Raw genomic sequence first — 20368 nt, 5'->3', positions numbered from 1 at the left:
CTGTTCCCCCACTTTGTGCCCAGGGCTCCTCGGGGTGCAGCTCAGGAGACTCCCCCACTGCTGTGAGCCACAGCTCCTAGTGCCCTGGGGCTGCCCCTGGGAGGCTGAAGTTCTTTGGCTCTGGCGGGCCACCCCTCTGGCGGGCTGCCCCTCCAACCCAGGGAGCAGAGCCTTTCTGCTCTTTTCCAGGTTACCTTGAGTAGGAGAACTGCCTCACTGGGTCTGGGTCCCTTTGTGGGTTCTGTCTCTCGAAAGTTTAGTTAGAGTCCTTAGCCTATGAGTTTTATCAGAGAGCTCCTAAGACTCGATCCCTTCATGTCGCCATCTTGGCCCGCCCCACCAACTTACATATTCTTTAAAAGACTTTTTTCAAAAGAAATAGAGAAAAATTAGCAAAACTGACTAAAATATTTTTGAAATGTGACAGTATAGGCAATGTTCTTCATCTATGGAGGAACTTTTACTCCCCTCTCAATCCACCTTCTGTAAAAGAGTTAAGGGATCTGCCTTCTCATACTTATTCCTTTGGAACATATATGTTCTTTGGAATTTTGTAATATTAATTTTTTATTTTCTTGTAATTTTTCTCTTTATTGTAGTAATCATCTTATATATTGTTTTCTTGGTCTATTTATTTTACTTTACATCAGTTCATGTAAACTTTTCCTTAATCTGGTATAAGTCATATTCATCTTTTCTTTTTACAGGTCAGTAATACTCCCATTTCCTTTATGTACCATCATTTGTTTAGCCAGTCCCCAATCGATTGTCCTCTACTTTGCTTCTAGTTTTTTGCTGCCACAAAAAATACCGCTGTAAATATTTTGATGTATTTTGGAGCCTTAGCAACACCCTCCTTGGGGTACCTGCTAAACAAACAGAATCTCTTTAATTGCATTCAGTATGCCATGCTGTTATTTGAATTTACCAGAATGTAGATTTATTCTTTTAATTACATATTTTGTAATCCACAGAATGTGTTTTTAATGAAAATGATGAAATGAAAGTAGATTATCTGAGTTCCCGCTAAAATTGTGCAAATATTAAGAGATTGCCTAGTCTTAGAGGTATCAGTTTTTGGAATTGAAAAGAACTATTCCAATAACACTTTTAAACTATTGAATTTGAATAATAATTGAAATACTTGTGAAGGAAAAAACAGGGTAGATGAAACATTGTTTTTGCCTTTTAACTCTGGTATCTAGCTCATATAAGGACCATGTGTCAATGAGTCACAGAATAAGTACTTCTTGAGTTTAATTTAACCTCTGGGCATATTAGCTATTTTGCTTTTGTATTGTTGATTAACTGATTTGTTAAAGTGACTTGACTTTCCTTAAAAATTTTAATAATTAAAAAATGAGTTTAGAGTTAGCAGTATTTCTATACTCATTTTATCAATAGCTTTTCAGAATCAACCTCTTGTCTTTCTCAAGTTATGCCATCTTTTCTAGTTACTCAATCATATTTCAGTTAAGATAGGCAGGATCATTTAGATGTAAGATGAACTGATTGTAAGGTCAGGGAATAATTTAATTTAAAACTTAGGTCTGCAGTTTTTGCAAATAAAAGATAATTGAATTTAAAAATAAAATCTCATGTTCTTTGTGAATAGTTGGCAATATGAGGGAATACAGAAAATAGGAAAAAAGGTTTAAGAATATATAAACTCTTGGAAAGTAAGATGAGTGCACTTAAAAACAGCTAAATAGCAATATATGACTTGAGTACAAAAATAGGTGATGAAAACTGTGATTTTATGGAAATGAGAGATCAGTTTGTTCTAATTAACTTTGCATAGAGCTAAATCTATTTTGTTTGCATATCATGAATGCGTGCCATTGATCAAAAGGGGATCTGGGTTCAATAAATGACCTAAACCATTACCAATATATTGAAAACCTTTTCAGAATATAGTTGTTTGTTTTTCTAATTTTTCTTTGAATTTTTCATTGTGCTTTCTTTTCCCCCATTTTCTATTTTAGTCTATTTTAGTCTTCTTGAAGATAGGGACTCTGCTCAGTGCTCCCCTAGTGTCCAATGTAGTATTTCCCATAGAAGTAGGAAATTATGGTTTTGATTTGATTATTCTTGGTGACTTAATTCTTGGAGATATTTTGCTATTTTCATTGAAAAATGTATATGTGTACAGGTGTGAATGAAATATGATCAGTTGAATATGCTGTACAAATTGAAGCAGTATCCTCTTGACTACTGATTGTGCAGAATACTTTTTTAATCTTAATGAAACTAAACTTCGATAATCAACATCCATAAATCTATTTAGAAATAAATTTATAATTTAGAATAGTGTGCTTTTTGTTGTCCTATTTAATTACATTGTCTTCTTTTTTTCAGTGGGTTCATCTAAATCATCTATGGATTTGAGTTCTTTTAGAGGAAGTCTGATTTTAGGCTTTAGGAGGTAAGTTGAGCACTTATGTCCTTATGAATCTTTAAATAACTACTTCAAATAGTAGTCAATTTTATAACTTATTTTTCCACCTTGCGTGTTTTTGCCACAAATACTCCTATCCAGAATATAATTTACACTACTTTTCTTTAAGTATTATTAACAATTCAAGAAGTTAAGCAGCTTTTAATTGTGGATTTTGTGTTTTATATTCCCATTATGCCTCTCTCCTCCTTTTAAATAATTCCTTTTTATTCTACTGTCCTCCTCTTCCTCATTCTTAGCTAAACATAGGCTAGAAAATGACTTGTGTGAGCAAGAGCATATCCTTCCATATTTTGCCTTCATGATTGGTCTTGTCATTTTTCAGTGACATCTGTGATCTATCTTTCCTTAGCCATCTGACCACTAGAAGAATTGGGACTTCCTGCTAAGTCCCTTCTGGGCTGGGGCTAAGATTACGCCTTCCATTGTAAGCAGCTATGAAGGACAGGAATTTAGAATTTACAGGAAGTGATGGTCTTTTTTTTTTAAAAGATTAATAAGGGCCAGGTAGGTGATGCAGAGGAGAGAGAACTGACTCTGCAGACAGGAGAGCCAGAGTTCAAATCTGCTCTCAGACACTTGATACTTAACTCTGTTGCCCCACATACACGCCAAAAAAGGATTTATAGGAGTCAGTATGTTGAAATCCATGAATTCAAGTGAGAAGCGTTGGACTTGAAGCTGAATTCTGTGCCCAAGTCAGTAATTAAGTACCTAATATGGGTCAGACACTGTGCTAAATTCTTCTAGAAGAAGGAGGAGGAAGTCTGCCCTTTGAGAAGCTTAAATGAAATTGGGATCAATTCCCTCAGGTGTTAAACGAAGAAGGTGGATTAAATGATCTCTGAAGACTTATGTAGCTTTAAATATATGGTCCTGTGAAACATGCATAAATCTGATCATATTATCCCCCTATTTAGTAAATTCAGTGGCTCCCTATCACCTCCACAATAAAATATGAATTGCGCTTTTTGTCATTGAAAGCCCCTCATTCATACCTGGCTCCCTTTTGTCTTTATAGTCTTCTTGTACCTTACTCCCAGACTCATAATCTTGGATCCAATGTCTCCCTGACTGTTCTAAGAATAAAACCTAGGTTATCAGCTCTGGGAATTTTCCATCCCATGTCTAGAACTCTGAATGTTTTCCATCCCCTGTTTCACATACTGGCTTTCCTGTCTTCCTTTAAGTTCTACTTAAAATTTCATCTTTTATTGGAAGCATTTCCTAACTCCTCCTAATTCCAATGCCTTACTTCTGTTACAGTAGTCTGGATATAGCTTATTTGTATAAATTTGTTTGCATATTGTTTCCCCTATTAGATTGTAGGCTTCTTGAGGACAAAGGCTGTGATTTGCCTCTTTTTGTATTCTTTGATTAATAGAAATTTCCTTCCTCCCCAACTACAAAAGAAGTAGTTTGAGTATTTTTATGTGCAGAAATTATTTTCTTTTTGATGTTGAAAAAAAATCCCAATGATGGGATCCTTGAGACAAAGGAGACTCTTGGTTTTGTGACTTTATTTACTCTATTCTACCTTTGAGAGGCCAGTCCACATGGCATCTTGTGATGATGGTAGAGCTGATCTTGTAGTCTGTAAGAATGTGGATTTACATCCTTTCTCTAAGGTATCCTGACAGCATGTTCATAGGCAAGATATTTAACTTCTTAGTATTCTAGGCATGTCTATAAGACTCGGAGTTTCAGGGAAGGTTTCAACCTGTTTGTAGAGGGCATTTCCTAATCTCTGTACCAGTGATATAGGTGCTGCCACAATGTTGCCATAACCAAAATATTTGCCTAAATACTTTCCTATATATAGTTATACTCAACTTTATTTATTCATTCTAGTTCTTGGATATAGAATCCCCAGTCCCTTGGGCACACCCAGGCAGTTTCCTGGACTCCTCACTATCTCTCCCTACCTCTTCCTCCATAAATTCTGTTTGAAGAATTTTTTTTTTATTTTTGGGGTGGCTAGGTGGCGCAGTGGATAGAGCACCGGCCCTGGAGTCAGGAGTACTTGAGTTCAAATCCGGCCTCAGACACTTAATAAGTACCTAGCTGTGTGGCCTTGGGCAAGCCACTTAACTCCATTGCCTTATAAAAAAAAAATTTTGCAAGTGAACTTTATTTTTTTGTTGTTACTACTACTACTACTACTACTACTACTACTACTACTACTACTACTACTACTACTACAATAATGTTATAAGAGTAAACACACACACACACACACACACACACACACACACACACACACACCCAAGAAGATGAGAAACCTCAAGAATAGTGAGAGAGTGGGAAAAAAATGTACTTCAGTCTGGGTTCAGATTCCAGTGACTGTCTGGGATGAGTTGCTTTCTTTATCATAAGTGCACCAGAAAAGTTGCTTCAATATTTTCCCCACAGTCACTATTACTAGCTGTACTTCCATTCTGTTCTTCCCCACTCTCATTTATTCTGTTCTCTCCTTTCATTCTGGCCCTGTCCAAAAGTGTGTTGTATCTGAGTACCCTCTCCCTCAGTCTTCCCTCTCTTCTATCACCTATTCCCCCCTCCCTCCCCCATTCCCCTTTATCCCATCCCTTGCTTATTTTTCTCTAGACTTAAGATAGATTTCCTCACCCTATTAAGTGTGTATGTTATTTCCTGAGTCTTTTCTGATGAGAATGAAGGCTCACTCATTCTGCCTTGCCTTTCCCCTTTCCCCTCCTTTGAAAAAGCTTTTTCTTGAGTCTTATGTGAAATTTCTTAGCTTCTTCTTCCTCTCCTTTCCCTTCCTCCCAGTACTTTCCTTTATCATCCATTGACTCCATCTTTTTACTATATTATGTACCATTATATTCCACTCTTTCCTGTGCCCTGTCTATATGCTCCTTCTAACAGCTCTTTTAAATGAAAAAGTTCATATGAGTTATCAATATCTTCCCATGCAGGAATACAAACAATTCTATCATTAAATTCTGCATAGTTAGTCCTTCTCTTCCATCCCCTCTATGGTTCACCAGAGTCCTGTACTTGGGAGATCAAACTTTCTGTTCAGCTCTGGTTGTTTCAATAGGAAAGTTTGAAAGTCCCCTGTTTCATTGCAAGTCCATCTTTTCCCCTGAAAGAGGATGTTCAGTTTTGCTGGGTAGATGATTCTTGGTTGTAAACCAAGATCCTTTGCCTTCTGGAATATCATTCCAATCCCTATGAACCCTTGAAGGTAGATGCTGCCAGATCCTGTGTTATCATGACTCATGGAACCTTGGTAGTTGAATTGTTTGTTTCTGGCAGCTTTTAGAACTTTCTGTTTGATTGGGAGTTTTGGAATTTGGCTATAATATTCCTGGAAGTTTTTCTTTTGGGATCTCTTTCAGGAGGTGACTGGTGAATTCCCTCAATTTCTATTTAACGCTCTGCTTCTAGGATCTCAGGGCAATTTTTCTGTATTTCTTTACTGCAGCAACTTTTTTTTTTTGTAAGGCAATGGGGTTAAGTGGCTTGCCCAAGGCCACACAACTAAGTAATTAAGTGTCTTAGGCCTGATTTGAACTCAGGTATTCCTGACTCTGGGACAGGTACTCTATCTACACCACCTAGTTGCCCCTGTATTATTTCTTGAAATATGTAGTCTGGTCTCTTTTCCTGGTTGTGACTTTGAGGTAGCCCAATAATTTTTAAATTATTTCTTTTGGATCTATTTTCGAAGTCAGTTATTTTTCCAATGAGATATTTCACATTTTCTTCTAATTTTGGGGGTTTTTTGGAAGAGTTTTATTTCTTTGTGTTTTTTTGTTTTTGTTTTTTTAGGCTTTTTGCAAGGCAGTGGGGTTACTTGTTAGGTAATTATTAAGTGTCTGAGACCGGATTTGAATGCAGGTACTCCTGAGTCCAGGGCTGGTGCTTTATCCACTGTGCCACCTAGCTGCCCCAAGAGTTTTATTTCTTCTTGCTTTCTTGCAAAGTCATCAGCTTCCTTTAGTTCCATTCCACATTTGAAGAAGTTGTTTTCTTCAGAGAGTTTTTTTAAATCTCCTTTTCCAGCTGGCCAATTCTGCTTTTTTAAGGCATTCTTCTCATTTGCATTTTGGTTTGCTTTTTTTTTTCCCATTTGGCCTAAACTGGTTTTTTAACATTATTTTCTTAAATATTTTTTCACCAAGCTGTTGATTTGGTTTTCACAATTTTTCTGCATCACTCTCATTTCTCCTCCCAATTTTTCCACCTCCCTTAATTGCTTTTCAAAGTCTTTTTTGAGCTCATCCATGGTCTGAGCCAATTTTCTATTTCTCTATTTTGTCATCATCTGAGTATGTGTTTTGATCTTCCATGGGATTAAAGTTATTTTCTATGGTCAGATTCTTTTTTTTTTTCCTGTTATTTACTCATTTCCTCAGCCCAAGACTAATTTACTGCACTTCCAAGGCTTTGGGTTTTTTGGGGGAGACACACCCATCTGGGACCTTTATTTCTCCAAGGTTTTATGCTCTCTTGCCTGTGCTTTGATATTAAGATGACCACTGCATTTCCCTCTGCCCTGGAGGTGTAAGGAGGGCCCTGTTTGGCTATCTTAGTATGGAAGCCTAAACTGCAATCTGGATCTGAGTGTAGGCGAATAGCAGAGAAATTTCTGCAGTTTTCCCTGACCCCTTTACCTTCTGTGGGCTGTGCTCTGGGGGGTGCAGGCTGCTTTCTCTAGATTCTTACTGCAGGTTTTGCAGCCGGTGCTCCCTCACTCCACACTTATTCTTGTGTAGCAGAATTCTCTCCCCACCCCTTCAAGCTGTTCCAGGGTTGTGCTGCAACTGGGCCTTACATCTTTCCCACAGAACTTCTAAGTTATCTTGGACTGGGAAAATGTATCACTCAGTCTTTCCGTGGGTTCTGCCTCTACATTTTGGCTAGTGTCATAATTTGTCATAGAGCCATAAGGAGTTCCCCGGAAATGCTGCCTTCTCGCTGCCCTCTTGGCTTTGCCCCCGCTAGAAGATTCTTAAATTGTAAACTTGTTAGTACCGCAGAGTATGGTACTTTGATTATTCTTTTTAATTTTTTAAATTTATGCTTTAATAATTCCTTGTAACAAAGGATAAAAAGAAAAAAACCAATGAACACAGAAAATAATCTTCCATAAGCAATGTTTTTTACTCACTTTGAAATGAAGACTAGGACATAGATTTTTGGAGCCCATCTTGATCATTATAGTTTCCAGTATACAATTTCACTATTTTTGTTTTTGTGAGTACTGTTTTCCTGATTCTGCTTTTCTAAACTGTATATTAATATTTTTTCCAAGTTTCTTTGTATTCATCATATTCCATGCTTCTTAAAACTGTAATAATCCATGCCATTCTTATTCCACAACTTGCTTATTAGCCTTTCCTCAGTGGATGACATCTACTTTGTTTTTATTCTTTTCTAATATAAAAAGTGTTTCTTATAAAACTTTGTCTCTTTGTCATTGGTTGCTACTGCTTTGCAGTGGGATATATGGTGCATCTCTTTTTTCAGCATGTCTCTTTTTTTGGGGGGGGTGAGAGTGGGGATAAGTGACTTGCCCAAGTATCAAGTATCAATTAGATCTTCCCAATTTCAGGTACTCCACTGGCTTTGCCACCTAGCTTCCCCAGCCTCAGAAATCTTAATTTAATTCCTCATTTAACGCTTTCCTGTGATTAGAATTCTAGGTTTTTTTCCTAAGGCTTCACCAGAAATTGCTAATTTTTATGATTCTAAGGTTTCAACTTTGCTTTGTGGCGGAAGAAAATATTCTCCCTGTCAGTATCTTGAACTCCCTTGTTGAGTAATACTATTGGACATTATAAGTATTGCCTTAGATTTTTAAATAGAGGTCAGCTATGTTCCTAATAATATTTTACAGGCATTTGATAGGGTAAGAGAACCAGTTCAAATCTTTTGTATCTCAGAATTCAATCTCTGAATCTACTTCAATATTAGCTCAAGATAGAAATGTAGTATATAGCCTGTACTACCTATAGTTATTCAGTGATGCCCCATACTCATTTTTAAACCACAGGATATCTCCTGACAAAATTCTGTATAATATAAGAAAAGGGAATTGGGGGGAGGGTAATAAAGTTTTGTTCTTTTAATTTGTAAGTGAAAATTTTTGAACTAGTTATTTTCATTCAGAAAATTGAGATTGTCATGGTTTTTTTTTTTGTTTTGTTTTGTTTCTTTTTAGTTTTTTGCAAGGCAAATGGGGTTAAGTAGCTTGCCCAAGGCCACATGGCTAGGTAATTATTAAGTGTCTGAGACAGGATTTGAACCCAGGTACTCCTGACCCCCAATAATTTTTTGAGAAAGTTCTGAGTCTTGAAGAAAGCTAAGAATTGCTTCTAGAATGGGACAGTTTGATGGAGGAGGCAAAGTTTAGGGAGAGATATATTATTAAGAGCAAAAAGAAATTGGTATGGGGTGACTAGGTGGCGCAGTGGATAGAGCTCCAGCTCTGGTGTCAGGAGAATCTGAGTTCAAATCCAGCCTCAGACACTTAATAATTACCTAGCCGTGTGGCCTTGGGCAAGCCATTTAACCCCACTGCCTTGCAAAAACCAAAAAAAGAAATCAGTGTGGTTAAAAAAATCATCTTTAAATGTTGTATTGAGGGTTCACACTACTAACTAATAATTAAAATTCATTGTGAAGTACCAGATTCTCAGCATTGAGTATATAGGGTCTTATTTATTGTTTGTTTGTTTTTTTCTGTAAGGTGTAGCAAGAATTGTTTTCAAAATGAGAAAACTTATTTCATTAGTGGATTCTTTCACCACAGGAGTGTTTAGAGCAAAACTGTAGGTCTTCGATTGTAAGGGAAAGAGTCAGCAGTAATGGCATCTTTTTCACACAGGGTCTTTTCATGGCCATTGGGCATGTTTGGAACGATCCTTCATATCATCTCAGGTCAGGTTCCACCGGCTCCACAAGGCTTTTCTTGGTCTGCTCCTTAGATCCTTCCCTCTAGCACTTAAGTGAGCTCCTTGTTGAAGGCAGGGACTTTGTCTTTACCTTTCTTTGTGTCCGCAGGGTCTAAACTAGAGCCCGTCACAAAGTTCAGTATAATAAATGCTTGTTCTGACTGAAAATGATTTCAGCAGATCTGTGCTACACTCTCATAGCAGTCTCTTTGATACTTTGCATTTCAGTTTTGAAAATTTGTAAAGGAACAAATGACTCTGTCCTCCAATCTTAAGTAACTATTATCTCTGTATCTATCTAAATTTTAATGCTTTAGTGGTGAATGCATATTTAATGGCACTTGAATTTTCATATGAATCATTTATTTACTAAGAATAATTTCATTTTTGCAATTTTAAAAATTGATATTTGGGAAGATTTAATTATTAGTCATGATATTTGGATGCTTAAGAGGGGGGTGGTTTTAAATATGATCCTATTTTGCCATAGTTTCCCAGTTGACTGTCTTCTCAGATCTTGTTTCAACACTTCAAGAGGATTTTCTTAATTCTTTCGTCCTGGAATTTTGGCTGAGATTTAAAATCTTTGTCATTTAGAGATATTTGTTGTAGCAAATCTTTATCTGTACTATGTTCATTACCACGAGTGACTTTTCTTACGATTTTGGTATTACATACTATGTTCAAATTGAAAATTTAGTTATTCACTTGTTATTTGATAATTCGTTATCCTCTGCTGCCCTCTTCAGGTCTGAGGATGTCAATCTTTGGAGTAAGGTAAGTCCTCATTTTTCTATAAGCTTTTATTTACCATCAATAAGGAAATATTGCATATTTATTTTGCATATTTTAAATTAAGAATTCTAACGAATATCGTTTTGAACACAGATTGGATCAAGATAGAAACCCTCCCTTTGGTTGTCTAGAGGGGGGGCTTTTCTTGTCTGATATAAACAGGATTATGAAAGCGTTTAGGTATGGAAATAAGAAATAATAGCTGTTTATAAGTCTGGTTTTTTATAGTTTTATTGACTAGGGAATGCATCTCAATGAAAGCTTCATCTACCAATAGAGGCCATCGCCTTGTCCTTCACTTAGTAGTCTCAAAGAGTTGTCTATAAATTATCAAGTTATACTAGGTAGAATCTGGAAATAGGCCTTTAGAATTCAACCCATCAAGTCAGACCCTCCTTAGCTCAGTATGGTTGTACATTGTGTGCTGAAGGGGAAGTGCAGATATGGCTTGGGAGCTGGACTTTATACGTTGTAGATAGGCTTGGTATACACCAGCCACATAGTACAGGAACATAGGCCACAGGACAGTCACTTCTCTGATATATCAAGTTATTTCTCAGTTTTAGGTGCAAAGCCAGAAGGACCTGGATTCAGATCTTCTTTCATACCTTCTATCCATGTAATTTTGAGCAAGTCATCTAACATTTCTCAGTTGTTTCTTATTAAAATAGCTATAATACTCTGTTACTGAGGTACTAGCTATGATGTTTCAAGTACTTTTCCTAGTCATAGGATAAATTACATAGATTGAAATGATGCATTAAATGCTACATTTATCAGCAGTAGATATTATTTAAATGCTACTTACCACAAATCAGTATATCTGGATATGTATGTGTGTGTGTATTGACACATACATAGGTGTGTGTGTGTGTGTGTGTATTTGTATTAACAGACTACATAATTAAAATATATGACTTTTGTAGCTTAATGTGCCCAGATATGATTTTTGATTTTCTTTTTTTTTTTTTAAATGAATTAGATAATACCATTTCTAATTAATTAACTAAAGGACAATGTTGGGCTTAATTCTCAATATAGAAACAAAAATAAAATATGTTGATAAAATATCAATTATAGGTCACATTTGCACAAAAAACATATCCTCCCAAATATGATAGTTGCCTCCAGTATCCATTGTTAGAATTTTTGTTTTATTTACTTTGACATTTTGAATGTAAATAGAACGAATTACAGAGGACTTTATTATATTTGACTTTTTTTTTGTTGAGACAGACTTAAGTATTGATACAAAGCAAAAAAAATCTCTTTCAATTCACACTAGCAGTGAAGGTAAAGAAAGCAGTTGGTTTTCTTTATTTGAACATTGCTTTTACCATATTCTGTATCATGAATATCCTGAACTTTTGTGGTATATTTCAAAAAGTAAAATAATATTGGTAGAAAGAAGTGCTAATAAACTTAGGTGTCCTTTAAAAGGTTAATCTGTGTTGTTCAAGCATTCTTTGTTCATCAAATCCTGAGATTTTAGCCCTTTGAAGTGAAATTAAAACTTCACAATTGAATTTTTGATACACTAAAATGAAGATTATCATATGACTCTTTCCCACACATTTTTTAATATTATACTTTTAAGCAATGTGTTGCAAGGGATTAAAATCATAGTTAATTTAAAACTAATGCTACAAGTTGATACATTTCATTTTTTTCCCATGTAACTAATTTTAACTAGAAGGGGTAAAAGTATTGCTTCAATTCTACTCTTGTGAAAATTTCAAATAATTTCTAAACACAGACTCATAAGTGCTAGAAGTAATATTTATAACTATATATATGAGTTATATGTAATGCTTTTGATTATTGTTGACTTAGCCCTCAAAGTATTTTTATTTGCATTTTTTAAGAAGAAAAATTAGGATTTATCTGCAGAAAATTCCTTGTAATTTTTTTTCATCTTAAATTACTGTGATGCAGTGTAGGGTAATACCTTACTGGAGAGACACTTTATTTCAAGAATTCAATTTCAGATTGTATTTGCCCTTGTTTGCTTCTCTTGGCTGCAATTCATGATTATTCTGTCTGAACAGATAACAGAGAAGTTGTACACGGATGGACGTTATTGCCAGGCACCTCCAGGACCAACTGGTAGCGTTTCAATTTCTATGATTGTAACTTATCCACAAATCTGTTCTTCTGTGTAATGATGGACTACAGGGATTACAACAGTAAATGCTGAGTGCTTCTTTTTTAAAAGTGAAATTTGAAAGCATTTTATAAGTCACTGTGATAACCACAATGTTTTATGAGAGCAATGAATTTTTTTTTAATTGTGATTAAAGTCCTGACTTAGGCATTAACCATATTTATGCCACCTAAAGGTGTTAACTGTTACCATTTTGCTGGTGATCCTGTATCTCCTCTTTTAGAATAGTTTATTTGAAAAAGATCATTACTTTGTATTGAATTCTTTTGGTGTTTTACATAATGAAGTATAGAAGCGTATTTAGGGCAAGTTTACATGGTTAATATATGTTTTTCCAGAAGAAGACAACCTAGATGAAAGTTCAGGTCCTTCTAAAACATTAAAAACTGTTCCTATATTTTTCTGCTTAAATGCATTAGAAAATTACCGTTCTTGGAAAATATCCTTTTTATTGTTGATTTTTTTCATTGACAGATAAGTCAGCTTTCCATAAGATTATGAAATCTTTTCATCATAATTGCTTCATTCATTACATAACATTTAACACTTATTCACTTTTAAAAATATATGTTGCACAATATTTGTGGCCATTATTTGCAGTAGTGGACAAGAAAGGGTGGGAGGCCTTGGGCAGTACCATTTCTGTCACACAGTGGTGGAAAAAATAGATTGAAGTAAGATTCTGCACTGAAAAGCTGTCACTGGATCTGAAAATAATTAATATTCCTTTCACTCACCAGTTAGATATGTGCTCCCAAACCACATAATCTCTATGCCTCAGTGATCATTGTTGCCATTTCAGAGCCTCTCATCAGGGTGACATCTCACACCAAAATGATTTCTTATAAATTAATCTTGATAACATGACAGTCTCAGTAATTTTAGTGGAATGCTTTCTCTTGTTTTTTTCCACAGAAGCTGTTGGCTATTTTCTTTATAACTTGATTGACAGCATGAGTGACTCAGAGGTACAGGCCAAGGAGGAGCGTTTGAGACAATACTTCCATCAGCTGAAGAAGATGGTACCATTTCATTTTTTGCAACATAATGCCTGTCCTGCCTGACATGTATCTATTAGATTTGAAATTGCTGCTTTTAAGTAAAACTAGACCACTTCTCAATGACATGGAAGAGTTAGAGACTTAAATTATGTCTGAGATAATTTCTGTTAGACAAATTTCACTTTAGTTGTGTTTCAAAACTCATAATTTTTTCTCCACCTCTTGGTACAGAATATAGCAATTCCTGAAAACATCTTCAAAGGAATTCGTAATCGGCTGAACAGCTATCATGTTCCTGAATTAATTAAGGTGTGTGTGAAAAATAGTAACTATTTAAATAAATTTATTTGACTACAAAATATTTTAATTTGCTTTCAGTATACATAATAAAATGCCATACAAAATAAACCTTTTTTAATCTGCAAGTATCCAAATATTCCTTTACATACTTTAATGTTTATGGTTTAGAGATTATTAGAGATTATTAAAAGGAAATTACCAATTTGATGTTCAAGTCTTATTTTAAATAATTATAACTCAAACCTACTTTACATAGTTTCTAATTCCTTGATAATAAATTTGGATTTTAGGATGTGGCCCTGTTGGTTGACAGAGAGACTTCAGGCTCTTCAAAAGTAAGTAGTTGTTTTAATGTAATGATAGCCACACTTAGTGTACAGCCCCAGAAAACATTTATTTTGCCTATTTATTCCAGTAGCAAATTTCTTCTCTTCCTCATCCACCCTTCCCCCTTCTTCTTTTGAGTAATATTTGGGAATACTAGAGAAGAGGGGAAAAGAGATTAGACCACTTGGAAGAAGGAATGACAAGATGATAAGTTTCTCTTGTCTCCATTTTTCCACAGGTAGGGGAAAAAGAACTTTTTCATAAAGTAATTTGTAAAACAAACATTTTCTTCTTTCAAATGTATGATTTTAATTCTTAAAATTTTTTATTTGTTGGACTTGAAAATTTTAGACATGTCTTAAAGAATATGCCATATTCTTGGCACTATTGGAGAAATTTTTAAATGGGGCAAATATATACACACACATAATGTCTTTTTTAAAGACTTTCCTCATAACATATAATTTTTTGGTAAATTTCTCATTTCCATAGATTTTGGTGGTAAACTCATCTGACTTGGAACAGAAACTTGAAAATTTGAAAACTGAACACCAACCTATAGGAGATGTCCTAAAGCAACTTATACTAATGCTTTGTTCAGAAGAGGTAACTTGAATAATTCAGTCTATTTTTAATCTTCCAAGATTTGTTTTTTCTAAGAATATAATTTATTTGTAAGCAGTGTTAAACACTGCCAAGTAGAATGTTTATGATTTCTTTGCTTGGTGGTTATAAATCAGATATAAGTGCAAAAAATAATTAAATGAAAGATTAACTAATTTCTTCTACACCTTGAATGGCATGTTTTGGGGTTACTGAAGTTTGTTTACAATAATCTGCAAAGTGAATGATAGTAACAGCTGTGATAGGTTTATCATACATGCCAAATGTCCTTTTAAGCCATGGCTCCGGTCTCTTATATCTAGATTGTCAAGCAACTGATACATGCAGTAGTCATTTGCAAGTCAAATATTACTAGGTTGTTAATGCAGGGATTGAAATTCCATTTTCCTGCTGGAGGAAAGCTCTTTCTGAGATAAAGGGGCTCTTGCCGTCATTCGGCCGGCATCCAGCTGTATTTCTTATTCATTTTAGTATGTAACTGCAATTTGTGGGATATCACTAGACTTTTGTTGAATTTCTAGTTTAGTATGATTTGGTCGTAAAACTGTGGTTCTAAAAAAGGCGTAACTGTGTTTCACATGATAATATGGTGTCTTGCCTTGATACAAAGTACAAAAATAGTATATGAGGTGGTTTTAAAAGAGATTATTTCAGTTTAAACTGAAACATGCATTATATTGGATTGCAACTTTGCAAGATTTGATTCTTTATTTAATTTCAAGATTTTCTTATTTTGTTTTTATCATATGAAAGATAAGGTGTTTTTTTGGTTAAAAACATTCAGTCCTCTTTGTAATCTTGAAAAGGCAGCATGTTACATGGTAAAGTTAATTTAAGTTTAAGCATCATTTGTTAAATAAAGCGAATTTATAAACTTGTCAGACTAAAAAGTAAATCACATGATTAACATATTTGCATTCACTTCTTTTGTTCCTTTTAGAATATGCAGAAAGCTCTTGAAATAAAAAGAAAATATGAATCTGACATGGTTGTCGGTGGTTATGCAGCTTTAATAAGTTTGTGCTGTCGAAATGATAATGTAGAAGAGGCAATGAACCTGAAACAGCAAATGTAAGTACACTGGCACTGAAATATGTCACCAAGATTTATGCTGATACACATCCCTGACTGAGTTACACAGACTGACTGATAACCTTCCATTGTGGTCTTAATTCTCCTCTTCTGCAAGTATTTAATGTCATCAACATTCCAACATTTCAGACCACATCCTTAAAAAGACTTATAAATTTGTCTATTTTTTAGTTTATCTTTTTTACTGGTATTGTACTCTTTTGTTCACTACAATAAGATGGCAGCCCAATGTTGAGGACTTTATCTTAAGGCTTGTTGACAGACTCTCCCATTTCTTTCTCGGTTCCAAGGGTAAATCTCATATGGAGTCAAATAAGAAACTGTAAGAGAGAATTAACAGCATCCACTGGTGACTAGCTTGTCAGTCAGCTTTTTGATCATTTTGCCTTATATCTTTGTCCCATTAAAAAAAATCCATTCACTACCTTTAAAACTGTCTTTTTCCTTGAATGTTTATGATGAAGAATGAGCTGAAGTAAACTTTGATGATGTTGGTGATGTTTCTGTATGTATATATGCTATACTTTTGATTATTAGCTTAGGCAGACTATTAAAAAAGACATTATAGTCATTAATAGAAAGTGTTCCTTTATTATTAATTTGGATTTTTGGTATAAAAACATTTTAATAATGATTATTGTTTTACATAGTCATTTGTCTCCAAGTAAATCCTTGTCAAAGAAAAAAAGTCAAACCCCACTGATAAGTATGTTTGCTTGCCCATATATAAAATATCTCATACCTGTAGTCCTTTTCTAATACCCCTATACTTAAAAGGTAGATTATGTAATATAAAGATCTTTCTGAGAAATCAAGTGTTTATCAAAATAACTATCAGTATGTGCTTGGGTCATTTATCTTTGTTAGTTTAAAATCAAAATAAAGTCTAACTTTGTAACTTCTTAGCAACTTGCAGATAGACAGAACTATCCATGTTTTTAATTAGTTTTGGCTTGCATATCTTTTACAGTTTTTGAAAAATAAGGAATCCTTGGGTGTAAAATATTACTGTACTTTAATTTTTAGAGAACGAATCGATCCATCAGTTACACTTGATCCTGGCAAGTATGTCACTCTTGTGAAAGTCTTGGTGAAGCATGGCCGCCTCCCAGGTATGCCTTTGACTAGGGTATAGAAAGGGACAGTGAAAGTATCTTGCCACTGGAATAAAATGTGAATTGATATTAATGGTGTATCATGTCCTGCAAAGTGCTTGAACATTTTGCATACAAATTTGCATGTGAATTCAACCAGAGATGCTTGGACAGTGCAGGCCATTAGTTTTAATGGACTGGCAAGCTTGTCATTTACATTTGCACAGCTCGGTGCCTTCTGCCTTTCTGCAGCTAGCTCTTATTAGCATTGCTGTGTGGATCGCCTTGGAAGCTCATGACTTAGGGCACAAATGGCGTATGTGCCCACACTAATGGCTTTGTTTTTGCTTAAGAAGGTTTGAAGGTGGAACAGAAAATGTAGAAACAGAACCTTAGTGGAAACTGAATAAGCAGTGATTTTTTTTTTTTATTGTAACTTTGAGAGTTCCCCCATCTGCACCCCCTTGCTTCCACTAAAAACCAAGTTTTTGTTTTATTTTTAATTTGAAATTTCTAAGCAGCAGCCTTCCCCCTTCTCCCCCCCCCCCCAATCTTTTGTGGCCCATTTTTTTCTGAAGTAAAAACTAATTAAATCATACTTGGCAATAATTAAAGTCTTGATTTTGTAGTTTCCTTGATTTTTTTTCTTTATTATTAATTTCCCTTAAAGTCAGTATTTCATCATGGAAAAGATAAGGAGATTTTTTTTTCCAATGGGAGCATTCACAACATTGAAAACTGTTTTTTAAAAATTAATCTACTTTTATTACTTGCATATAAAGTGGTCAAAACATTTTGCCTGTCTAATAATTAAGAAAAACGTTATAAAAATGCACTTATTTCATATTCAAAAATGTTTGTTTCTGCCTTCCTAATGAAGCTTAATGAACCTAATGTTTTAACATTCAGTCTTTTGGAAAGCTTTCATTGGCTCTGCTTGGCTAATTAGTATCGACACAGCAAACAGGCCCTATCGGTATCAGACCATTAGTCTGGCTGTATATACAGTGTAAACACATCTTTATTATCTGGCCTCCTGACAAGCCATCTGCTGAAGAAACAATGGTGTGATTTAGCAGATGTTAGCATTGAACGATAAAAGCATCCATTTAGTAGGATCTTGCCGCTATAGGGCACACTGTACAAGGTTATGTGGTGCAGAGTGGGCACACGGTTTCTATCTATAATTTGTAGTCAAAGTTGCAGCGAAATGATAAAACCATGCTATTGTGGATTTATAATTGTAGTCTCGTTTAGAAATGCAAGTAGTAATTAACTTGAAATCGGCATTATACACCAGAATTTGCATTCCTGCTGGGTTTGAAATGCTGTTTTAATAGCAGTTTGTTTTCCCTACATGAAATTACCTAAGGGTCTTTTGTGTTACTTCATTGTAGATGCTATTAACATTCTAAAGGAGATAAAAGAGAAGAATGTTCTTCTCAAAGATAGAACAGTCTTTTTCCACATCCTCAATGAGGCAGCCATCCTAGGAGAAGTTGAAACAGTTAAGCAGTTACATGATGCCATCATGACCCTGGGGTTAGCAAAACCAAGCATCACTCTATGTTCCCCTTTGGTTACTCTTCACCTTGAAAAGTAAGTTAATTGAAATTCGTATGTGGGTTTTCAAGGATACAGTTGATTATTTGCAATGGGGAGGGTTATAATCATAGAAATCATCTGTGGTGATATAAAATTTTTTTTTTGTATTGTATTTTCTGTGGAATAATAGCTTGAATACAAACACTTTTTCGGTTCCATTTCTCCTCTAGGACTCTAAATTGTTTATGCCAGTTTTCCTTAGGTGCATCCAAATATTTTATGTGGTGGAATGGAACCAGGAAGGCCTAGGTTCAAATCCTGCCACTGACAGTAGTGCTCTTGCAAAGCTCTTCTTTATCTGCTACTTCCCCTCCTCCTGTCCGTCTCCCTTTCTGTAAAATGGGGACAATGTGATCCAAGGGTATACTTAGCTCACAAAGTGGTTCTGCAGCTCATCCAAGACAGATAAAAACATTCTGGCTCTGCCAAGCATAGCACAAGTGTCAGCTATCTTTTTCTCCCCCTTTTAACCAGTAGAGTTAGATCTGATGAAGAATAAATTGTTCCTAACCTTACTTCTAGTTTTGGGTTCTCTAAGTGTTGCGATTATTGTAAGAAATAATGTCCTCTGGGCTTTTCATTATAGCATCATAATTGTACTCTTTGGGTAATGAGGTAGAAGCATCTTTTCTTCTCCACGTGGTATTTTATTGTAATTGTGTATTCCAATACTGCTATTCTATGTAAGTGTTTAGGAGTTTTCTCTGAGCCCCGATTATTGCTTTGGGAAGAAAATTAATTTTCTTGCTATAATCCAGAAGTGGTTGAGTTTTCCTTTGCTCTGAATTAATGACTTACACAGATTTGCAGAGCAAATTAATGTTTTGAACTTCCTTTATTGCAGAAAAATTTGATAGGTGAGAAATCAACTTAAGGTCTTTTAATGGAAGATATTCTTTTAGAAAAGTAATAGTGGTAATGAACAAATATTGAAATGAAGGCATTTTTACCAGGGGCAAGTATTTAGAGTTTAAGTTTTATAAAGTGACCTTGTCTTGCCTTGCATTGACTAGTAGAAAATTTTCAAATTGAATTGTGGGTGTGTTGGACTCTTGGCCAATTTGTCAGCATCACAATCTCACAGGCTTATATCCTTTTTGAGAACTACTGACACAACTAGCTATTGGGATATTGAGCTTTTTTAGTCTAAGCCTTTATTGCAAATGAAAATCCTATAATTAATGTTTCCTACTAGATTTTTTTTTGTTACATAAAGCACCCATCTCTGCAAACAGCAACTGGGTTTTGCATAGGCTTTAGAAAGAATTTAATTAAAATGGGCCCAATGCCCAGAAGTATTAAACATTTCTTCACTACTACTAGGCAGAAATAAAATAAGTATCAGAAAAAGGAGAGAGGCCAGGTTAGAGATAGCTTGTAAATAGAAATACTTTGATGAGAAGGGAGATCTTAAACTCCTTCCTGAAGAGGTCTGCAGATGGGGCTCGTGAACTGAGCAGGACTTGGCAAGCTATAGTGGAAATTCAGAGAAAAAAAGACGGAACACTGAATTTCAAGCTCAATAAAGGTAGTTGAAAATGGTGGCTGTTGTAACCCAACCTCCTGATTGGTTATATTCTTATTAGAACTTTGCTTCCTTAAGCTATTTGGGAGCCTGAACATTTAGGTATCACTAAAAGGTTTTGTTTTCTTTTCAACACAAACGACAAGTACTCATCCCCATTTTCTCCCACACAAGTTTTTGTTAGTATACTTACCTGGCATGAGTTCTTAAGAAAATTTTTAAAAGATAAAAGCATTTCTATTAAAATGTCCTGCATTTAAATATGCAATAAAATATATGTCACTTATTGACCTTTATGTACATATCTTTTAGGAATGAAAGCATTTTTATTTAATGGCATAAAATAATAATGAAGCAGTTAATGATGAAATGTTAGAAATATAAATTTCCATCTTTTAACTGCTATGTGACAGAATGATGTAATAAGAATCACCTTACATTCAACTATTATCACTTC

General features: G+C 34.9%; 1 protein-coding gene across 1 annotated transcript in view; it reads left to right on the top strand.

The window, feature by feature from the left end:
• Positions 1-20368, top strand: part of LRPPRC (leucine rich pentatricopeptide repeat containing) — a 106965-nt gene that overhangs the window by 45358 nt on the left and 41239 nt on the right. Inside the window, exons 14-23 of the mRNA XM_074222942.1 lie at positions 2359-2425; positions 10134-10161; positions 12228-12285; positions 13259-13365; positions 13576-13653; positions 13935-13979; positions 14464-14577; positions 15536-15666; positions 16714-16799; positions 18179-18380. Coding sequence (XP_074079043.1) covers positions 2359-2425; positions 10134-10161; positions 12228-12285; positions 13259-13365; positions 13576-13653; positions 13935-13979; positions 14464-14577; positions 15536-15666; positions 16714-16799; positions 18179-18380 — 916 coding nt within the window. The remainder of the gene's footprint in view (positions 1-2358; positions 2426-10133; positions 10162-12227; positions 12286-13258; positions 13366-13575; positions 13654-13934; positions 13980-14463; positions 14578-15535; positions 15667-16713; positions 16800-18178; positions 18381-20368) is intronic.

The sequence above is a fragment of the Macrotis lagotis genome, chromosome 1 (assembly GCF_037893015.1).
Source record: "Macrotis lagotis isolate mMagLag1 chromosome 1, bilby.v1.9.chrom.fasta, whole genome shotgun sequence".
NCBI lineage: Eukaryota > Metazoa > Chordata > Mammalia > Peramelemorphia > Peramelidae > Macrotis > Macrotis lagotis.
This window is presented reverse-complemented; position numbering and strand designations above follow the sequence as displayed.